The sequence below is a fragment of the Echinops telfairi genome, unplaced genomic scaffold, assembly GCF_000313985.2.
Source record: "Echinops telfairi isolate 266 unplaced genomic scaffold, ASM31398v2 ScPeMD7_2565;HRSCAF=3150, whole genome shotgun sequence".
Classification (NCBI taxonomy): domain Eukaryota; kingdom Metazoa; phylum Chordata; class Mammalia; order Afrosoricida; family Tenrecidae; genus Echinops; species Echinops telfairi.
This window is the reverse complement of record NW_022106463.1, coordinates 4460719-4481228: the sequence shown is the minus strand read 5'-3', so window position 1 is coordinate 4481228 and position 20510 is coordinate 4460719. Positions and strand designations below refer to the sequence as shown.

The 20510-nt window shown below is 42.0% G+C and overlaps 1 protein-coding gene across 2 annotated transcripts in view; it reads right to left on the bottom strand.

The window, feature by feature from the left end:
• The window catches only part of NUP58 (nucleoporin 58), a 50936-nt gene that overhangs the window by 18593 nt on the left and 11833 nt on the right, over nt 1-20510 (bottom strand). For both annotated transcript variants that reach the window (XM_004714819.2, XM_045293968.1), the window contains exons 4-9: nt 20242-20391; nt 18676-18813; nt 15909-16019; nt 7302-7326; nt 6297-6362; nt 5856-6030 (exon numbers count right to left, since the gene is read on the bottom strand). In XM_004714819.2, coding sequence (XP_004714876.1) covers nt 5856-6030; nt 6297-6362; nt 7302-7326; nt 15909-16019; nt 18676-18813; nt 20242-20391 — 665 coding nt within the window. The remainder of the gene's footprint in view (nt 1-5855; nt 6031-6296; nt 6363-7301; nt 7327-15908; nt 16020-18675; nt 18814-20241; nt 20392-20510) is intronic.

The following is a 20510-nucleotide window of genomic DNA, read 5'->3' as shown; positions in this document are numbered from 1 at the left end:
AAAAAAAAAAGAAATGGAGCAAGGAGAAAAAAAAAAAGAGACCGGGTATGAAAAAAAACACACCCAAAAGACCATACCCATGAATGAACAGAAGCCACACAACCCAGCACACTCTAACATCAAGACCTTACTTGGTGTCCCTACCCAAAGGACAACTTTACCTTCGCAGCTGATTCAAACTTCCAAGTGACCACCAAAGAAATCAAAGACATTATTTAATCCCAGTATCGCTCCTCACTCCAGAATCATTTTCTTACTATTTCTCAGAACACTGTTCTTTGAAAACAGATCTGTGGCTTACTTAAGACTGACAGTTAAGATCGAATCATTAAGGGACTTAAAATTTGTTTGAGGAGTTTCAGCTGATGACTCACCAAACTGGGTACAGCAGCAGTTCCAACCCCTTAGAAGTGAACGCGTGTAGTATATGACCTAACTCAGTTGGCATCTTCAATGCAGTTTTCCAAGCAGCAGAGATGGGGCCGCCTTAGGAACATTCCTTGACCCTGCTCCTCCTTCCTTTGCAGATCTTCTATCCAATCCTTTTTTCCACCTGCCCTAAGATTTCTAAGACCTTAAAAACGGTCTTCTCATCCCTGAAATACTACTGTTATTATTAGCAAGCCTGGCACAGAGCAGATGTTTCACAAATACTTGTCAGCAGAATCATCTGGTTTTAGGGTTGCAATAGATGCCAAGAGGGATAGCTTTTCTTTTCTATTAAGTATGCCATCTCAACCTGTTAACTTACATGATCTCATCATTCATATAGAACTGATCATCTTCTAGGTTCATGCAGAGTCTAAAGTCTCCACAGCTGAAGAAAGCAGTTAACATGGTCTTCCTGGTAAAAAGTCCATACCAGATGTTAAGAAACACAGGATGCTATTTGATTTCACATTAACCAAAGACTCTATGGGGCTGCAAAAGCTGAGTGCAACTTTCACAAGCATGAGGCAACGGAGAGTACTATGGCTTGGGTCGGCGCATTTAAGTCCTTAAAGTAACACCCTTGCTTTTTAGTACTCTAAAAGAGGTCTTCTGCAGCGGATTTACTAATGCAATATGTCTCTTGATCTCTTGATTGCTGCTTCCATGAGTATCGTTGTAGAGCCAAGTTAGGCACAATTCGTGACAACTTCAACCTTTCCTCCATTTATGTTACCAATATCCATCCTGACAACTTACAATCCTGGACCTTTATCAGCAAGTACTTTACTTCCTCCTTAATTTCAGCAAGCAAGGTGTGCCATCTGCACACTGCAGGTTGTTAACAAGCCATCCTCCAATCCCGATATCACCCGTTTCATAAAATCCAGCTTCTCTGATGACTTGCTCAGCCTACAGATGGAACAAGTATGGTGAGAGGACACCTGATGCACAGCAGTCCTGGAGTTCAACCACAAGTGCCTCTTGATTCACGTTCCACATGAGCACAATGAAGCACGCTGGAATTCCCATTCTTCTTCTCAAGGTTAGCCACATTTTTAATGGCCACACAGTCAAATGTCTTTGCATTGTCAATGAAGCACAAACATCTTTCTGGTATTATCTCCTTTGAGCTAAGATCCATCTGTCACCAGCGATGATATACCTTGTTCCACGTCCTCTTCTGAATCCAGCCTGAACTTCTGGCATTTCCCTGTTAATGTACTACTGCAACCATTGACTTATGATCTGAAGCATAATTTTACTAGCATGCAATATTAATGATATTTTTCTATAGATTAAGCATTCTGTTGCGTCACCTTTCTTTGGAATAGGCACAAATATGGATCTCTTCCAGGTAGCTGTCTTCCAAATTTCCTGGCACATACAAGTGAGTGCTTCCAGTGCTTCTTCAGCTTTCTTAGACATTTTAATGGATATTCCATCAATTCATGGAGTCTTGCTTTCAGCCAATGCATTGAGTACAGTTTGAATTCCTTCTTTCAGTACCACTGGTTCTTGCTCATATGCTACCTCCTGAATTGGTGTGCTGTCAATTAGTTCTTTATGGTACGGTGACTGTATTATCTTTCCATCTTCTCTTGATGCTTCCTGCATCATTCCTTTTTATAACCTTTCAGAATTGCAACTCAAAGCCTGCATTTTTTCTTGTGTTCTGTCAGTTTCAGACATGTTAACGATGTTCTCCCCTTTTGGTTTTCTAATTCTAGGTCCTTGCACACATCATTAAAATATATGACTTTGTTGATAGGAACTGCAAACACAGCAAATCCAGGGCGGATGACCCCTTCAGGACCAGTGGTGTGAGTGGCGATGCTGGGAGGGTGGAGGGACGGTGGCGTGGAAAGGGGAACCGATTACAAGGCTCTATGTATAACCTCCTCCTGGAGGGACGGACAACAGAAAAGTGGGTGAAGGGAGAGGTTGGACAGTGCAAGATATGACAAAATAATAATTTATAAATTATCAAGAGTTCATGAGGGAGAGGCGTGCGGGGAGGGAGGGGAAAAAGTGAGGAGCTGATGCCAGGGGAAAGCAAGCGGAGAACAAATGCTTTGAGAATGATGAGGGCAATGAATGTACAAATGTGCTTTACACAATTGATGCATGGATTGTGATAAGGGTTATATGAGCCCCTAATGATTTTTTTAAAATGAGATTAAAATAATATATGTATGACTTTGTCTCTCAAGCTGCCCTTTGATATTTTCTATTCAGCTCCTTGACTGCGTCCTTTCTTCCATTTGCTTCAGCTACTCTATGATTAAGAGCAAGTTTCAGAATCTTTTTTTTTTAGAATCTCTTCTGACATCTACTTTGATCTTTTCTTTCTTTGCTGTTTAATGACCTTTTGCTTTTTTTATGAATGATGGTCTTGATGTCCTTCTACAGTTCTTCAGCATTAGTGTTCAATGAGTCAAATCTGTTCTTGAAATGGTCTCACAATTCAGTGGGTTACTCTCAAGGTCATATTTTGGCTCTCGTGGATTTGTTGGTCTTTCTTCAGCTTTATCCTGAACTGACATGAGCAACTGATGGTTTGCTCCATAGCAGGCCCCCGGTCTCGTTTTAGCTGCTGAGATGGAGCTTCTCCACTGCCTTCTCACAGATGTAGTCAATTTGATTTCTGTGTCTTCCATCTGGGGAAGTCCAAGTGCTTAGTCATCTTTTGCAACGCTGAAAAAAGTTCTTATTTGCTGCGAGCACATCGTTGGTTTTGCAAAACTCTATTATGTGATCTCCAGCTTAATTTCTACCACCAACGATTTTTCCTTCCTCTCTGTTTTCAACGTTTGCATTCTAATCACCAATAACTATCAATGCATCTTGATTGCATGTTTGATTAATTTCCAACTGAAGTCCTTGGTAGAATTCTTCAATTCCTTCATCACTAGCTTTTGTGCATATAGTTAAATAATAGTTATATTAATTTGATTTCCTTGGAGGTGGACATATACAATCTTATCACAGGTAACACTGTATTGCATGATGGATTTAGCAACATCTTTTCTGACAATGAATGCCATGCCAATCTTCTTGTGTTATTCCCAACATAGTAAAGTCATATGATTTTCTGGTTCAAAATGGCCAATACCAGTCCATTTCTGCTCACTGATAATGCCTAGGATATTGATCTTCATGTGTTCCATTTCATTTTTGACCACTTTCAGTTTTCCTAAATTGCCTTCATACATTCCAAGTTCTAATCATCAGGAAATCTTAGCAACTTAGCACATTTCAAGTGACTGAAGGGACCATCCTCCAGCAGTATCTCTGACAGTGCTCCCAAGCTATGCATATGGTTTTCAGCAGCTCCTTCCTCACAGCGAGGAGCCAAGTCCTTCTTCATTGTCTATTCTTAGTCTGGAAGCTCTGCTGAAACCTGGTCACTTTGGGTGACCCTGCTGGCATATGGAATACCAGCACATCCCTTCCAGCATCACAGAAACACACAAGCCACCAGTCTGACACACTGACAGACAAGTGGCAAAGAATACGTGTATCAGCTACACAAAATTTTAATAACTAGATCACGATGTTTTCTCTAGTAGCTGATTTTAAGAAACATACCAACCCCCTGTTGTCAAGTCAATTTTGACTCACAGCAAGCCCACAGGGCAGGGCAGAACAGTTCTACAAGCTGCCATCTTTATGGAAGCCGCCAACTGTTAGATCTTTCTCCTGGGGAGCAGCTAGAGCACATGAAGCTCTGATCCTTCCAGTAGCAGTCAAGTGCTGAACCACTAGTCCACCACTAGGGTTCTGTCTAGTAGTACCTTTAAACAATGTACTTAAAACACCCCAAAGAGCATAATATGAAGAGTGTAGCATTATGCTGAGTCACCGTGAAGAAGGCATATCACAGGACATTCTGTAACACGGGGGTGATTCTCAACTGTCATCATCAGGTCAAGTTTCCCTTACAGATTTGACACATTGCAATTGCAATGGTAATACCTATGACACAGGTGAGTTACCTGCCATTTACTCTTCCCCAGAGAAGTAGAAGAGAACTTCCTTACATTATACTGTATTATAGATATGTGAGCGAGCATCAGAAAATTCGCGGAAAATTCCATTACCTTCTCATTTCATTTTCCCACAAAGTTAAGGCCTCCCTCATATTTCTCACTCTCTCACACACACACATATACACGCATGCGCGCGCGCGCCAAAACAGGCAATCTTCAGTGAGAGAAGCTATTGGTCTCATTGCTATTTTATTAACTATGATATAAGGTCGTCAGCACATTTCCGATTTTAAAAATGAAACATTTTATCCTGTGCAATTATTTCTCACTTGTCTAATATAAGTATTTAGGCAGCAGTCTTAGGATTAATCACGCAGTGATTAAGGACACAAGCTCTAGAATGGGATTTCCAGTGTCCGAATTCCAGACTCCTCCACACCATCAACAAATCACTCTGCTTGTCTTTCTTTAAAGAAAAAAAATGAAGATTCTAATGGTCCCTGTACCTTGCATTGGGCTGATGGAAAAATGGGTTCATCTACATAAACTATTTAAAGCAAAGTCATGTACACAGGAAGCAACTCAATTAAAAATGCCCACTGCTTTCCCCACACCAGTTCAGAAGTATGAGGACTAGCCCTAAAGCACTGCTACCAAATCACAGAAACCTTTCTGAAACAAAGCTGTGAAGCTATCGTTTCACAACACACTGCCCGTCCAGCTCTGCACACTTGGGACGGCAGTGTCCCATCTCTCTACCCTCCCTGAAGGATTCTGTGCTCTGCCATTTCCACATGGTCAAAACAGCAGTTTGGGCATCTTTGGGGGGAGAAAATCATGTTCCTTCTCAATATTCTTTGAGTGTAAGGAACCAAAGAAATGTCTCACATGGTCAAAACAGCAGTTTGGGCATCTTTGGGGGGAGAAAATCATGTTCCTTCTCAATATTCTTTGAGTGTAAGGAACCAAAGAAATGTCTAACAGGACAAGATCAGAGCTGTAGGGGTGGCTGCGCTATGTATGTTGTTTTCAACTTTATTAGAACTTCTTCCTAAAAAGCCCCTGCAATCTTCCTCTGACAACTGTATCACAACTGCCCCCTGGGAGATCCACCAAGACCTGCTGAGCTGACTGCTCGGCCAGGGACAGAAATGGCCCAGCAGCTCCCTTAGAAGCAGTTTTAACTGTACTTTTTTTTAAGGCGCCCTAGCAAGACTAAGACATGTGTTACCAAGAGAGTGTCACCAGAGACACATTTAAGCCATTTTCCCTGGAATGAAGCTGTGCATGTAGACCTGGATCCCTAGTAACAATGCTATGTGGACTTTCTAATTCTCTGAAAAACAGCAGTGATGGCCACAATATCAATTTCCACTTTTTAAAAACAGAGACAAGTAAACACGAAGGCTGCTCCGGACGACAGTGAGTGCATACCTGGGCGGTCTCGAGCTTAAGCTTGTCAATGTTGAGGGTGTTCCTCTGCAGCCCACTCGCCGCCAGCGACAGCAGCTGCTTCAGAGCTTTAATGTCTTCCTGCACTTTAAGCATTGCTTTCGAAGACATTCTACTGATTTCTTCTTGGACCTGTTTTTGCTCCTTCACAAATTTCCTAAAGATTAAAAAAGAACAACTAAGTGAAAAACACACAAGAAATTGGCTGTCTACAGAATAAAAGAAGTATTTTGAAACGGAGTTGGTCAGAGTGCAAGCTTTATGGCAGTTTCTGTATTTTTTTAAAGAGCAGCAACGAGTGCATTTTAATTCCTGTTGGTCAGTTTACTCTCCCATGTTCCAGAGCACTCTATTCTTCACCCATGCCTAGAACGCACACTCTACAAATGAGGATGCCCTTATCCCGTTGGACGTAACACTTACTGGAGATTTTCGACGTCCTGGCATATGACAGGAGGCAGATTCTCATCCTTCAATGCTTTACTATCCCTAGGACAAATGTCACAAATGTGTTACAATCATCGAGATCAGAGAAGGGACTTTTACAGGGCTACAGGCTACATTCACTCACTGCCATGGAGTGGATTCTGACTCAGTGACCTCAACCAAAGACAGGGTAGACCTGCCCCTGTGGGTTTCTAAGGCGGTAACTCAAAAGCATCTGGTGGTTTCTAACTGCTAACCTTGCAGTTAGCAACACAATAAGTAACTCACTACACCACCAGGGCTCCTAGAGCACGTGTGAGGATATGATAAAACATAGGAAACTGAGAGCATCCTTGGATGATTTCAAAGTTCTCTGTGAAAGGCAATATATGTGCTGGCAATGTATGTACCACATAAAATACACACATGTTCACTATTCATTTGACCTCCAGTCTTCTTATGAAAGGAGGAGGATGTATACTGTAAATATAATGAAAATAAATAATTTGACTAGATGGTTCAAAAAAACAATAGATTGGGTAAATACTGAACTGAAGGTGCTCCGGCATGCAGCTTCTATGACTGATTTTGATTGCAGTCAAAATATGCAGCAGCCCTCAAGGGGTTCTACAGAGCTGTTAATTACAAGATGTCCAAGTTATGGTTTGTTGTACAACAGCCGCTGAAATAAGAAAACATGGCTAAGGGCTAGTTGAAGGGAATCACAAATATTCCATGAAGGCAAGCCAAGTTAAATTTGGCCTGCGGCTGTGGAATGAGTTAGATTTCAATCTCAAATCTACTTCTACGCACTTCCTTTATATAACACTCAGTCTCTCACAGCTTCCTTCCTTACATAACACACCTAAAGCCCGCCCAAGATCTTTGTGAGGCTTGCCCTTGACCATCTCTTCACAAATGCTTTTGTTAACGCAACACAAATTACCAACTCTACAATCTTAAAACACTTTAAAGTATGTCCAAATGAAATTGTGAACTTACTCTGGTCTTGTTCCTGTTTTATCACCTAAAAGATACAAGAGGCTTCGTTTACAAACAGGCAATTGAGTTGTGTTTGGCACATGCAAGTCTTAAATGATGCTGTTTACTAAGTTAAAGAAATATAAGTTTTAAATTAGCTAAATTAAGGTATAAATCTTAAAAACCTTGGGTAAGCACTCAAGTGTTAACCCAAAAGTCGGTGGTTCAAACACACCAACTGCTCCTTGGGAGAAAGATGAGGCAGTCAACTTCTGTAAAGATGGATATTGTTGTTAGGCGCTGCCAAGTTGGTTCTGACTCAAAGTGACACTGTGTACAACAGAACAAAACAATACCCAGTCCTACACACACGGGACCACCCCTCACAATTGTCATGCTTAAACCCATTAGTGCAGCCATGTATCAATCCATCTTGTTAAAGGGCTTCCTCTTTCTCACTTACCCTCTACTTTCCCAAACTCGATGTCCTTCTGCAGGGACTGCATGACTCAACTGAGGAGCCAGCTTTTCCCCAGTCTTATTTCAAGGGACTTCCAAGCTGAAGGGCTCATCTCCCTGACAATGGTCTGCTGCTATCCGTAAGCTTGTCAGTGGCTCACCCCTCGGTAGGAGCCAGTCTATTCCTTCTGCCAAGTCTCTACGTCTGGAAGCTCCACTGACACCTGCCCACTATAGGTGACCCTTCGGTGTGTGAAATACAAATGGAAAAGCTTACAGTGTCACAAAAACACAAGCCACTAGAGGATGACAAACTGACAGGAAAATGGCAGTCTGCAAAGATTCCAGTCATGGAAACCCCGTGGACAGGTTCCCTCTGTTGGCGAGGATCGCTATGGGTTGGACCTGACTCGGCAGCAACAGTTTTACGGTGAGGAGAACTTGTGAGTCCACACAGTTAGGCAAGCATGAGCTGACCTCAGATCGTGTCATCACTTGTCAGGGCATCAGGAGAGTGGGCATGTCAATCAGACGTGTGACATAGGTGGTTTCCACTTACTGCTGTCAAGGAAAAGAGTCATCCTTTCTCAACCACAATCCACTAATGATGGTCGGGGTGGAATGTCTCTACTCTTGTTGATCAGTTTAATGACTGGGATGCTTTCTAGGGATGCTTTTTCGGGTTCCATCAGTGAAAAACAAAATATAATACTACAATTATATGAATGTCTCCAAATATTTTATAAAAACAACAAATTTTTAAAAATCAAATACCAGCAGGGTGACCAATGGTGGACAGCAGACTAAAGTAGACTTGGAAAGTAGAGCTGGCGATCTACTTCTAAACACAAAACTAGATAGTGAGAATCTTAAGAGTGACAGAAGAACCATGCCTGCTCTAGTGCTGGGGGATGAGCCCTTTCCATCAGAGGGCACCCGTAATCTGACTGGGGGAGCATGGTCTTCTCAATACAGAGTCCATCTTAAATGACATGAATGAATCACAACTTTCATTTTCATTTGCTGAGGGGGCACGGAACTCAAAAGGGAAAGAAAAGCTGCAAACATCCATTAATCATTTCTAGGAGAATTAGAACCTGAAAAAAATGAAATGAAATAAAAATGTAAAAACAATGACATCTCGGCCATTGTGAACCAGACAGTCATATGACTTACTAGGCTGGGAATGACAAATTTAAGATGGCTTCACATTATCAAAAATACCACCACAAAGTGAAGTCTGAAGTATATCTGTCAGTGCTGTGAAAAACCAATAGGCCTACAAATGGAAGACCAGTTAAAATGACTATTATTCAAATTTACACAAGAATCACTACTTCCAAAATGAAGAAATCTTGATGAAACGTCATCAAGATCCAATTGAAATGTTTCAGAAAGCTGAAGAAGCACTCACTTGTCTATGCCAAGAAAATGCTGAGGCCAGCTACTTGGCCTAACGACTGAAGAGATCCACATTTGCGCCTATTCCAAAGAAAGATGACCCAAATGAATGCTCAACCGATGTCACTGGCATCACACACAAGTAAAATTTTGCTTAAGAGGATCCACAATGGTTGTAGTAGTACAGTGTCGGGGAACTGCCAAAAGTTCGAGCCAGGTTCAGAAGAGGACAGGGAACAAGGGATATCATAGCTGATGTCAGATGGATCTTGGCTCAAAGCAAAGAATACTAAAGCGATATTTATGTTTCACTGACTATGCAAAAGAAGTCAACTATGCGGACCTTAACAAACTGTGGGTAACCTTGATAAAAATGGGCATTCCAGAATACTTCATTTTGCTCAGGCAGTTGTGCAAACAAGAATACTGTTACTGCATGGTTTGCATTCAGGAGAGGTGTGCATCAGGATTGTATCCTCTCACCATACTTGTTCCATATGTGTGCTGAACAAATCATCAGAGAAGTTGGATTACATGAAGAGTGTGACATCAGGATTGGAGGAAGGCTTTTTAACAATCTGCAGTATGCAGATGACACCTTATTTGCTGAAAATGAGAACTTGAAGCACTTGCTGATGAAGATCAAGGATTGTAGCCTTCAGTATGGAGTACAACTCAATGTAAAGAAGGCCAAATCCTCACAACTGGGCCAATATATAACATCATGATCGATGGAGAAAAAGATGAAAAATTGTCGAGGATTTTGTGTAATTTGGCTCCACAATCAATGGTCATGGAAGCATCAATCAAGAGATCAAAAGACATACTGCATTGGGCAAATTTGCTGCACAAGACCTCTATATAGTATTAAAGAACAAGGGTGTTACTTTGAGGGCTAAAGTGGGCCTAATCCAAGCCATGGTCTTCTCCAGTGCCTCATATGCATGTGAAAGTTGAAGGACGACCACAGGGGAATCGATGCTTTGAATTGTGGTTCTGGAGAACACTGAGAGTACCAGGGACTGCTAAAAGACAACCCGATCTGTACTGGAAGAAGCCCAGACAGAGTGCTCCTTAGAAGCAAGGATGGCATGGCTTCGTCTTACATACATATTGTCAGAAAACCAGTTCCTGGAGAAGGACATCATGCTTGGTAAGTGGAAAGGGAAAGAAAAAGGGAAAGGCTCTCAACGAGATGGATTGACACAGTGGCTGCATCGATGGGCTCAGGCATGGGAATAGTGTTGATGGTGTAGGACTGTGCAGTGTTTTGTTCTGTTGTACAAAGGGTCAGAACCAACTACCACCACCAAGAAGTCATCAAAATGCACTGATAACTCAAGGAAACAAAGAAGGATCAAAAGCTAGAAAATATGCCTATGGTTATAGAATACTGCAAGATGAATAACTTATTCATGACAAATAACCTGATTTTGACAACGTAATCAAGTCTGTGTGGGCCTCACCAGATGGAATATACAAGAAAGTGTAAACCACTGAAAAGAGATGATGGAGAAGTTAAATATCATCAGTCAGAACAAGCCCAGGTACAGACAACAGAGCAACAACTGCTCACATGCAAAGCCAAATTGAAGAAACCTAAAACAAGTCCAAAAGAGTCAGAGTACAAATAAAATTTTATACTACCTGAATACAGAAACCATCAAGAATAAATTTACTTATTAAACAGTAATAACTGAAGACCAGTTGAGTAGTGGATGATATCAAGGACACCATAAACAAAGAAACATATTGCATAGGGAGTAAAGATGTCTGAGGACTAAGGTGAGCGTGACCCACGGCATGGCACTTTCAATGACCTCGTATGACTGCTAATGTTAGAAAATGAGTAAGACAGACTGAAGAAGACTTGATGCCCATAGATGATGATGAAAAATAATGAATGTACCACAGACTGCAATGAACAAATCCCTGTTGGAAGAAGTACCTTAGAAGTGAGGATGGTGATACTTAACCTTAGGTACCTACTTTTGGACATGTTCTATCAGAAGGGATCAGTCCCTGAGAAGGGTGACATGTGTGGTACAGTAAAGGGTCAGTAAAAGGAAGACTCTCAAAGAGATGGACTGACACACAGTGGTTACAACATATGGGCTCACACATAACAATTTCGAGGAGTGCTCAGGACTGGGCAGCACTTCACTCTACTGTATGTAAAATGAAGAGGAGTCAGAACCGATGCCGAGGCTCCTAACAACAACCACTAAACCCACTGCCCTCGAGTCAATTCTGACTCAGCAAGGTTGGAGGGCAGAGTAGAAATGCTCCCTAGGGTATCAGACTGTAAATCTTGACGGGGGCAGACAGTCCCAGCTTTCTCCCACAGACTGAACCACCAACCCTGTGATTGGCAGTCCAACACTTAAACCACCCCTCTGTCACCTGGGCTCCTTCTAACCACAGTAGACACCGCAGCAGCACAAGCCAGAGTGTTTCTTCAGCTAAAGAGTGATGCGTGATTCACACCCTGTTCTTCACAATTTATTTGAGTGCAATATAAGAACATGTTTTGAAAAGATGGACAATACAGAAATATAAAAGTTAATCCCAGGAAGCACAGGGATTTGAAAAGGCTCTGTCCTGTTTTTCTGAAAATAAAGTTTTTAAAAACTGTCGGGATCTGTGTTGGTTGGTATCTTAACCTATGTTCCCTGCATGTTGTGAATAGTTTCCTGTGCTTGTTAAATAATTTTAAGTGCGCACAGAGCACCATGGCTTTAACTTCATTACAGTTGACTACATTAATCATGACTGCCCAGTGCACATTATTTGTGCACTACCGAATTTGTCTTCTTAGAAGAGAACTCTGTAGGTCCAAGTATGCCAGGGAAGGAAGGTTTTTGACATGCTGACCCTCAGAACTAATGCCAATACACTTTCTTGTCTGCCATAGGAAGAGTCTATTTTCATCACCCCTCAAAATTAATACACGTATTAAAAAAAAAAACCCACTAGTCATGCTGATGAACTTCCCTTAGAATCTTAATTCAAATTTCTAAAGCACTAGAGAAGTCCTGGTGGCTCTGTCCTGCTCCTTCGTGGAAGAAAGAGGCGGTCTGCTCCCCTACAGATTTACAGCCTTGGTAACCCCATATGGGTCATTATCAGTCAGAATCAACCTGGTGGCAGTGGATTTTTAGAGGAATGAAACATTTTTCCAATTGTACACTGAACAAATCAACGTCTTTTTTTGTGATTTGCCTATTCATATTATTTTGCTTATTTTTCTGCTGAGGTTTTTTTCTTGTTGATTAAGAGCTCTTTCAATAATTAAGTATCTAATTCTTTGTCTCATATATTATCTTATTTCATCTGTGTTATTTCTAAAACCATGATGGTGGCATTGTTGGGTAAATGCTAGACTGTTAACCACTAGGTCAGTGGTTCAAACCCACCAATCAGTCCCTCCTAAAGAGAAAAGTAAGGCTATCTGATCCCATAAAGATTCACAGCCACAAAACCCTCTATTGGGCCGCTAGGAGGCAGAATCAACTCAGTGGCAGTGGGCTTGGGTTTGGTGGCACTGTGATTTAGTGCTCAGCTGTTAACCAAAAGGGTGGTAGCTTAAGCCCACCATCCACTTCATGGGAGAAAGGTCAGGCATTTACTTTTGTGGAGACCACGCCCTGGGAAACTCCCTAGGGCAGCCCTACTCTGTCCTATAGCCACAATGAATCCAAATCGACTTCACAGGAATGGGTTGTTTTGTTCTGGACATTTCTAAAATTAGATCCCTATTACCTGGCAGTTGTAAGGTACAGTACATCTCAATTTTAGTAATTTAAAATGTCTAAATAATAATTACCTAACATTAGTGTATTTTTTATTTGCCATTTGCCCTTATACCTTAGCTTGCAAAGCTTCCTTTTTTTAAAACCTTGAATGCTTTAATCCCACTGTAATTTCTTTTTCTCACTTGGGAGTTCATGAAGACATTTTTCTTTCATATCAGTGTTTCCCCAAGTGGACAATACTGCCTGCCTCAGGGGGGGCACTGTACAGATCAGAGCGGCTTCAAAAGCAGATACCCACACATTAGCCTGGATTATGGTTTACAGTACAGGTTTTTACTTGAGAGGGGTAGCAGTGGGGATAATCTGGGTAATTTTTTGCACTGACAAGGGGGGCAGTAGGGCAAATAAATATGGGAACAAATGTTTTACATTGTCATATATCTGGAATTGTGACCCATCTTCTATAATGTCTTAGATATAGATTGATGCAGTAATACAAGGTAGTGTTTTATTTTTCTCCCAAGTCGTTCATCAAGGTATTCACTAACACGATTTCACTACCCGCTATTCCATCTCTATTATTCTTTGTAAATACTTAATGTGTAAGCATAAAACATGGGCTTCTTTCTGTATTACCATGGACTCCTGATTCATCCATCTACGCTTGTCTCTATAATACGAGGGAGCTTCCAACAATTCATGGATGGGAGAGAAATGGAGAGCTAATAATGGCGAGCACAAGAATGAAGGTGTACTAAAACTAATTGTGGTGATTACTGCACAACTCTTCTTCCTGTGGCTGAACTACTGAATTGTACGACATGTGACTTATATGCCACTAAAATTGTTGGAGAAACAAAATCATGGGAAAATCCCACTATCTTCTAATTCCATTTTCCCATGAACTTTCTGAAGCTGCCTTGTACAGGGTAAGGCAATGGCAGGCAAGGGAAAAGAGAATTAACTCCTTACATTTTTCTAAAACAATTACCGAGAGAAGGAATCTCCGTGAACACTGACAGCAGCTGGACTGAGATGGGGGGGAGACACATACCAGGCAGAGGCAGATCCCTCCCTATTGAGGGTCCAAAAGAAGCTGTTACCCTCCCTACCTCCAGCCTTGTAGCTCCTCCTCAAGGAGCTGCTACAAGGACAAAGAAAGCAAAACAGGGGAGGAGGGGAGGCTAAGTTTAGAAACTAGTCAATTTTCATTCAGAGAGAAATAGGGCAAAATTTCACAACACTTAACAGGCTTTTGTCAACTATGAGACTAGTAATCCACCCTCGAAACGTACTGCCTTAGAACAGAGGTTCTCAACCTGAGGGTCGCAACCCTTTTAGGGGTCAAACGACCCTTTCACAGGGGTCGCCTGATTCACAACAGTAGCAAAATCAGTTATGAAGTAGCAACGAAAATAATTTTATGGTTGGGAATCACCACAACATGAGGAACTGTATTAAAGGGTCACGGCATTCGGAAGGTTGAAAACCACTGCCTTAGAACAAAGCCCACACTAAACACTCTGATGCAGGTGTGTGGGCACCAAGTATTTCACAGGATCATGCTTTACCTCACCTAAAGTACACAGGTGGCTTAGCAGGTTACTCACTAGGCTGTGAACCACAAGGACAGCAGTTGGAACCCATCAGGCCCTTGGAGGGAGAAAGAGGCTTTCTGCCTCAGTAAAGATCTACACCCTCAGAAACCCATAGGGACAAGCCTCCTGTGTCTTACTGGGTCACTAAGAGTCAAAAATGATCCGTGGAAGTGAGTTTGGTTCAGTAGTTCTTCACAGAGCGCTGGTGATGTAATGGGCTAAATTTGGGCTGTAAGCCAAAGGGTGAGCAGTTTGAACCTACCAGCCACCAGAAGGTGTGATTGTGTGTTCCTGTAAAGACATACAGTCTTGGAAACTCTATGGGGCAGTTCTCCTCTAAGGTCATCATGAGTCAGAACTGACTAGATAGCCATTTTGTCAATAGTTGTTGTTGTTACGTTCTTCAGAGGGTCAATGCATGGTAGAAGCACATAATTTAATAGAACATACAAGAGACACACATGGAAAATACCAATAATTATTTTTTCCAGTATGAATTGGGACTGGCTAATTTATGCCAATTATGCCGACAAGGGAAGAGTACTTGGGGCATTTCATCCTGGGGTTGGGTAAAGGGGAACCCTGTCTAGAAAGCAACTTCACAGAGTCTCCCAATGGTCTCCGATATGCTCCTCTCTTTAAGCCAATGATTCCTTTTATAAGTATTTCTTTTCCTTTAATAAATAGCCAAAAGCATAAAGACAAATTTAGAAGAAAAGCATATACCAAGAGATTTCCTCTGTGCCTGCCTCTCAAAAAACTTAATAGTACTCCTCACACCAACCCCAGAAGTAGGCACCGTCATTTCCTCCCACTTTACAAATAAGGACACTGAAACTTAACGACTTGAATAAGGTCACAGAGCTTATATGAGTTGTTGGGCCAAGATTTGAATCCAAGTGACTGAGTTGTAGAGCTGGCTCTCTTACTCCTACGTCATGCTGTCTCCCTCTCCCAGTACAGACATCCAAGGCAGTGGCACATCTCAGCCTGAAAAAATGGGATGCAAACACCTCACAGTAAGACAGCGGTAGGCTACCCTACCACGTGGCAACACATCTACCTGAGACTCATCAGCATTACGAGTTTGTAACAGTCACTGACAGTGACAAGCACACATGATGGCCTACAGGACAAAGACTAGATCACCAGGACAATTTCTCTATCATGCTCTCAACGGAAAGGATTTTAACACACATTAAGATCACTACCTGTGGCACATGCAGACACAAATCTATGCTTTTTCAAAAACAAAACTGAATGCGCAAGAGGTGCATACTTTGGGAAACAGTGACACCACAGGACAAGCACAAACACTGCAGGTGTTACTCAGGAGCTTCCAGACACCCAAGTCTGGGTAACCTGGAAGTTCCCTCCCCAGGGCGGTTAGAACATAAAATTACATCATTACTTACTCTTTTTATCCGATGAGCTACTAAAATCAATACCACCGAGGCCTTCGTTGCCAGCAGTTGAAGTGGCTGTGGTAGTTCCCAGAGTCAGGCCTAACGCACTCTGCCCAAGTCCTACAAAGAAACCAGGTGTCAGCTACAGCACTCACTGAAGGCCCTCAACTGCTTTCAGTTGAGAAGTCCACGTTTTCTTCATCCCAGTTTGGGCAGGCAGCCAACAAAGAACCCTAGAATACTTTTTTTAAAAATTATTTTATTGGTGGCTCGTACAATTCTCATCACAATCCATACATACATCCATGTGTCAAGCACATATGCACATTTGTTGCCCTCATCATTCTCAAAACATTTGCCTCCCACTGTAGCCCCTAATATCAGTTGCTCATTTTCCTCCTGCCTCCCCATTCCCTCATGAACCCTTCATAGTTCATAAATTATTATAGTTTTGTCATCAGTTAACCTGTCCGGTGTTTCCCTTCGCCCTCTTCTCTGCTGTCCATCCCCCTGGGAGGAGGCAATACTTAGATTCTTGTCATTGGTTCCCCCTTTCTACCCCGCCTAGAATACTTTTGCTTGAGTTCAAAAGTCTCTATCAGTGCTTCCAAAGAGAGTGACAGTGCCCCCTTGTGGCAGTGCTGCACAGACCCAGGGTTCAGCGAAAGCAGATGCCTACACTTTATCCTGCATGAAGGGCTATAGTACAAACGTTTTTAATTGCTGAGGGAGTACTGGTTAATTTTTTATCCCCTGAAATAGAGACATTGGCAAAAAAAAAACCTCACTGAGCTACTTGGGGGGAAAAAAATTCAAATAAAACCAGCTTGTATTAACGAATGTGATCTGTTCTAAGACACCATCTATAGAAAATGGGACTCAAACCTGGATACAGAAAATGTAATTAGGTTACCCCCCCAAAAAGCGAAAATTACTCAGCACCCTCCCAGCAATTACAAACTCCTGTTCTGTAGCCTATCCATCACCCAAGAGAAGGTGGAAGCACCTGCTTTTACAGCCCCTGCATCATCCCAGGACCCCACACAGAGTGGTATCGCACACTTTGGGAACCACTGGTCTATAAAGGTTGGATTATGTAATCTACTTTCAAACAAAAGTCATGAAGTATTTTTAAAGTTACTATGTGGACATTCAATTTTTGTTATAAGGCACTTATTTTAAAGACACTTAGTTGGTTACAGCACTCAGCTGGTAAATGAGAGGTCCCTGATCCAAACCCCCCAAAAGCTCTGAAAGCAAGATGAGGCAGTCTGCTTCTGTAAAGAAAACAGCCTTGGAGACCCTCGGAAGCAGCTCGACTCTGTCCTAGAGGATTGCTGAGTTAGACTGACTGCAGCAAAGGTTTTGGTTTTGTTTAATGCTAATAATTTTTAAAAGTCACGGGCCCTTTAAGTTACATAAAACAAGCACTGAATATTATGTCAGGAGTTTATGAGCCTTCAGGCATACATCAAAGGCCAGTAAAGAGAACTTATATAAACTGCCGTCTACAACTCGTTTCTGTAACTTTACCTTACGGTCACAAGAACATTGTCAAAAACATTTAAATATTGATCCTGCCAAGAAATAAGCTATAGTTATCTAGTGGTTTAGTGACCAAAGGCATTTTGAATACCCACAAAGTTGGATAATAGCAAAGGTAAGTATCTGAAAGACTAATGCAAATTTTACAAATTTACTTAAGTAAAATCTAACACCACCTCCCACCCAAGACACTGGGCCTCAAAAAAAAAAATTAATAAATAAAATAAAATAAGCAAACACCTACCAATATCTACAGGTTTGATTATCCTGACTCACTCTCTCCCTTCTCACTGACTGGCATCTTCTCCATTCAACTTCACACCTGACCAGATGATCTAAAGGCACTACAGCATCTTTGGGAGAAGCGTCAAGGCATAGTCTTTTAACTCCCACAGCAGAAACGCATTAGAGGCGCAATACAACCTCCACAAATAAGCAGTCGTTATAAATGTGCCTGTGGTTTCAATTTAATATCCCTTTTCCCAAAGCAGGACACAGAAATCCTTGTGCAGAAGTGTCACTGCCGTTAGCAGACAAGGGACCTCGCTCCTGCTCACAGAGCCCTGTGCACTTTCCACTCGGTGTCACTTCATTAAGCCCGTCCATGATGAAGACTGCCTTTAAAGCCGCCACCTGCTCTGTATAGCGGCATGGGCTACAGCCACTACTCAGAACCTCTGCAAAACTGTAACACGGGCTTCTGGTTGTTTGTTCTTTTGTTTTAATGAGACAAGAAATCAAACAGCTATAAAGATGAAGTACAAACACTCTGCTAAGTCAATGCTTTCAACAGCTTGTCTAATGACGATAATGAAACTATTTCATATCTGTGTTTTAAAATCTCGCCTGTCAAACAAGCTACTACCCTTTCCTACAGTGAAAAGCCCTTCCTAGCATCATAGTGTAAGAGGTCAAGTGCCCTTTCAATGAATTCAGGCTGGAAATGGTCCAAGATCTCCAAACACTGTTCATGAAGAAGATGGGTATCTCTAGAACACAGACAAACTTCTTAAACAGGCTCTTACTGTATTGCCACATCATGTCAGCCAATTTCGAGAAAAGGGAAAGTTGACTTCGAAATACAACTGAAGTTTCCAATTATGTCTGAAAACTATCATTCAGCTTTCACACTAAAGGGAAAAAATACAGGTTACAAAGACAGTTCGATCTGCACCACAGACCTTCATGAAGGAGCCAAGTCGAGGATGCAGAATTTTAGCCCTGCCCTTACCTGCCGCTGGTGTGTTTGTGCTCTGGAAAAGTGAGCCGCCCAGGCCAGCTAAGGCTCCCCCCAGAGAAAGGCCAGTGGATGCTGTCGTAGTTGTGGCCGGGGTTCCACCCAGATTATTCAGAGTAAATCCTGTGGACGCTACAAGAGATGTGAGAGTTAGCCTTCAGGACGGGCAACAATACTACAGAACACAAATCACTTTAAAAAGAAACAACAAACTGATTTCCATAAAGTCCGCTCTTTTGGGGGAAAATAAAAGACAAACTTATAGGGACTGCCTTCCAAAACTTTGTGGCCAATTTCTATTATCTTAAATTTCTGTTTTCCCACGAACTTTCTAAAGGGCCCCCTTCCCCTACCATGCCTAGTATGTGTGTCTGTGTGTACATCTGAAATAAACAGTAGCTTCAAAGCTAAAGTCTATGACAGAACTGAGTGCCTTGATTAATAATATACTATTATAAATCCAGCTAGCTAATCAAAAGAGTCATGAAGAGATCACCAACTCCACCCACAAAATTAAATGAATCCTAAGCCAGGAAAGATTTATATGAACTCTATACCCAACACTGGCATCGAAATGTGAAACACCATTAAGCATGAAGTCCAGTATAAAAACAGTGCTCTCCATCCTACTTTGGTGAGCAGCAACTGGGGTCTTAAAAGCTGTGTGCAACTATGTAAGATTCAGTGATGGGGTCTCTCCTTGTCCGCAGGACTGATGGACCCGGCAAACCAACGCTAAGATAAGAGGAGCTGGACGGTGCCTGGCTACCACTACTGACCACTCAAATCGAGATTGCAAAAGGAAATCTTGGACTGAATGGGAGGCAAAAAGGACAATTAAAAATCACAAACAAAGACCAGGCCTCCTGTTCTTGGGAGGGCTGGCAGCATCCCTGAGACTGTGGTCCTTATACAACCTTCAAGCCTGGTTCCAAGGATTAATTTTCATCCAAACAATCCCTAAAGATCAAGTGAACAGTAACACCCAGGGTGAGTGTGTTTTTAGAACAATCAGTCACACGAGGGCAAAAGGGCAGCATTTGTTTAAAAAAAAAAAAAAAGTTCAGAAGTCAGGAAAGGGCAGGAAAGAAGACATATGGAAATGGGGGGCACTCGGGGAGGAAGTGGGAAAATGCTTGTGGGGGAAGTTGTGTGCATCCGATGTCACCAACAAAATGTGGGTAAACTGCTCAATGAAAAACTCACTGGCTCTGTAAGCTTTCACCTAAACCACAATACAACACTTTACAAGAATAAAAAGTATGAAACCAGTACTTTTTTCTTTTTCTACTGTGCTATTGAAGGGGAAGGGACCGATGTGAACAGCTCCTCTGCCTTGCTCTGTAAACAGAGATCAGATGATCCAACGGCCTCGTTGCTTTCATGCCCATGTGGAGCTTTCTTCTTCATGAGCATTGATCTCATCAAGTCAAAACTGCTGAAGGAATGAACATTTCCCTGAACTGCAATCAGGCCCAGTAAAGACAAGGTCTTCATTTACTAACCTGATAGAAGAAAAACATGTAACCCATTAAGTTCACCTTCTTTTCCCATCCTCACCTGCTGGGGTTGACGTCAGAGCAGAAGACAGAGTGAGACCACCGGACGAGGTGGAAGCAAGCGGCAGAGCGAACGGAGTGGCAGATGCTGCGGGCTTACTGAACCCTAAACTGAAACCTGTTGTAGTTGCAGATGTGGTGGCTGGTGCTCCTGTTTAAATAAAAATCCATTTTACTACTACATATAAGGTCGATATGAGTCAGGATCAACAAATAATAATGGGTTATATATGAGGGGGCTTCAAAAAGTTTGTGGAAGAATGGAATGAA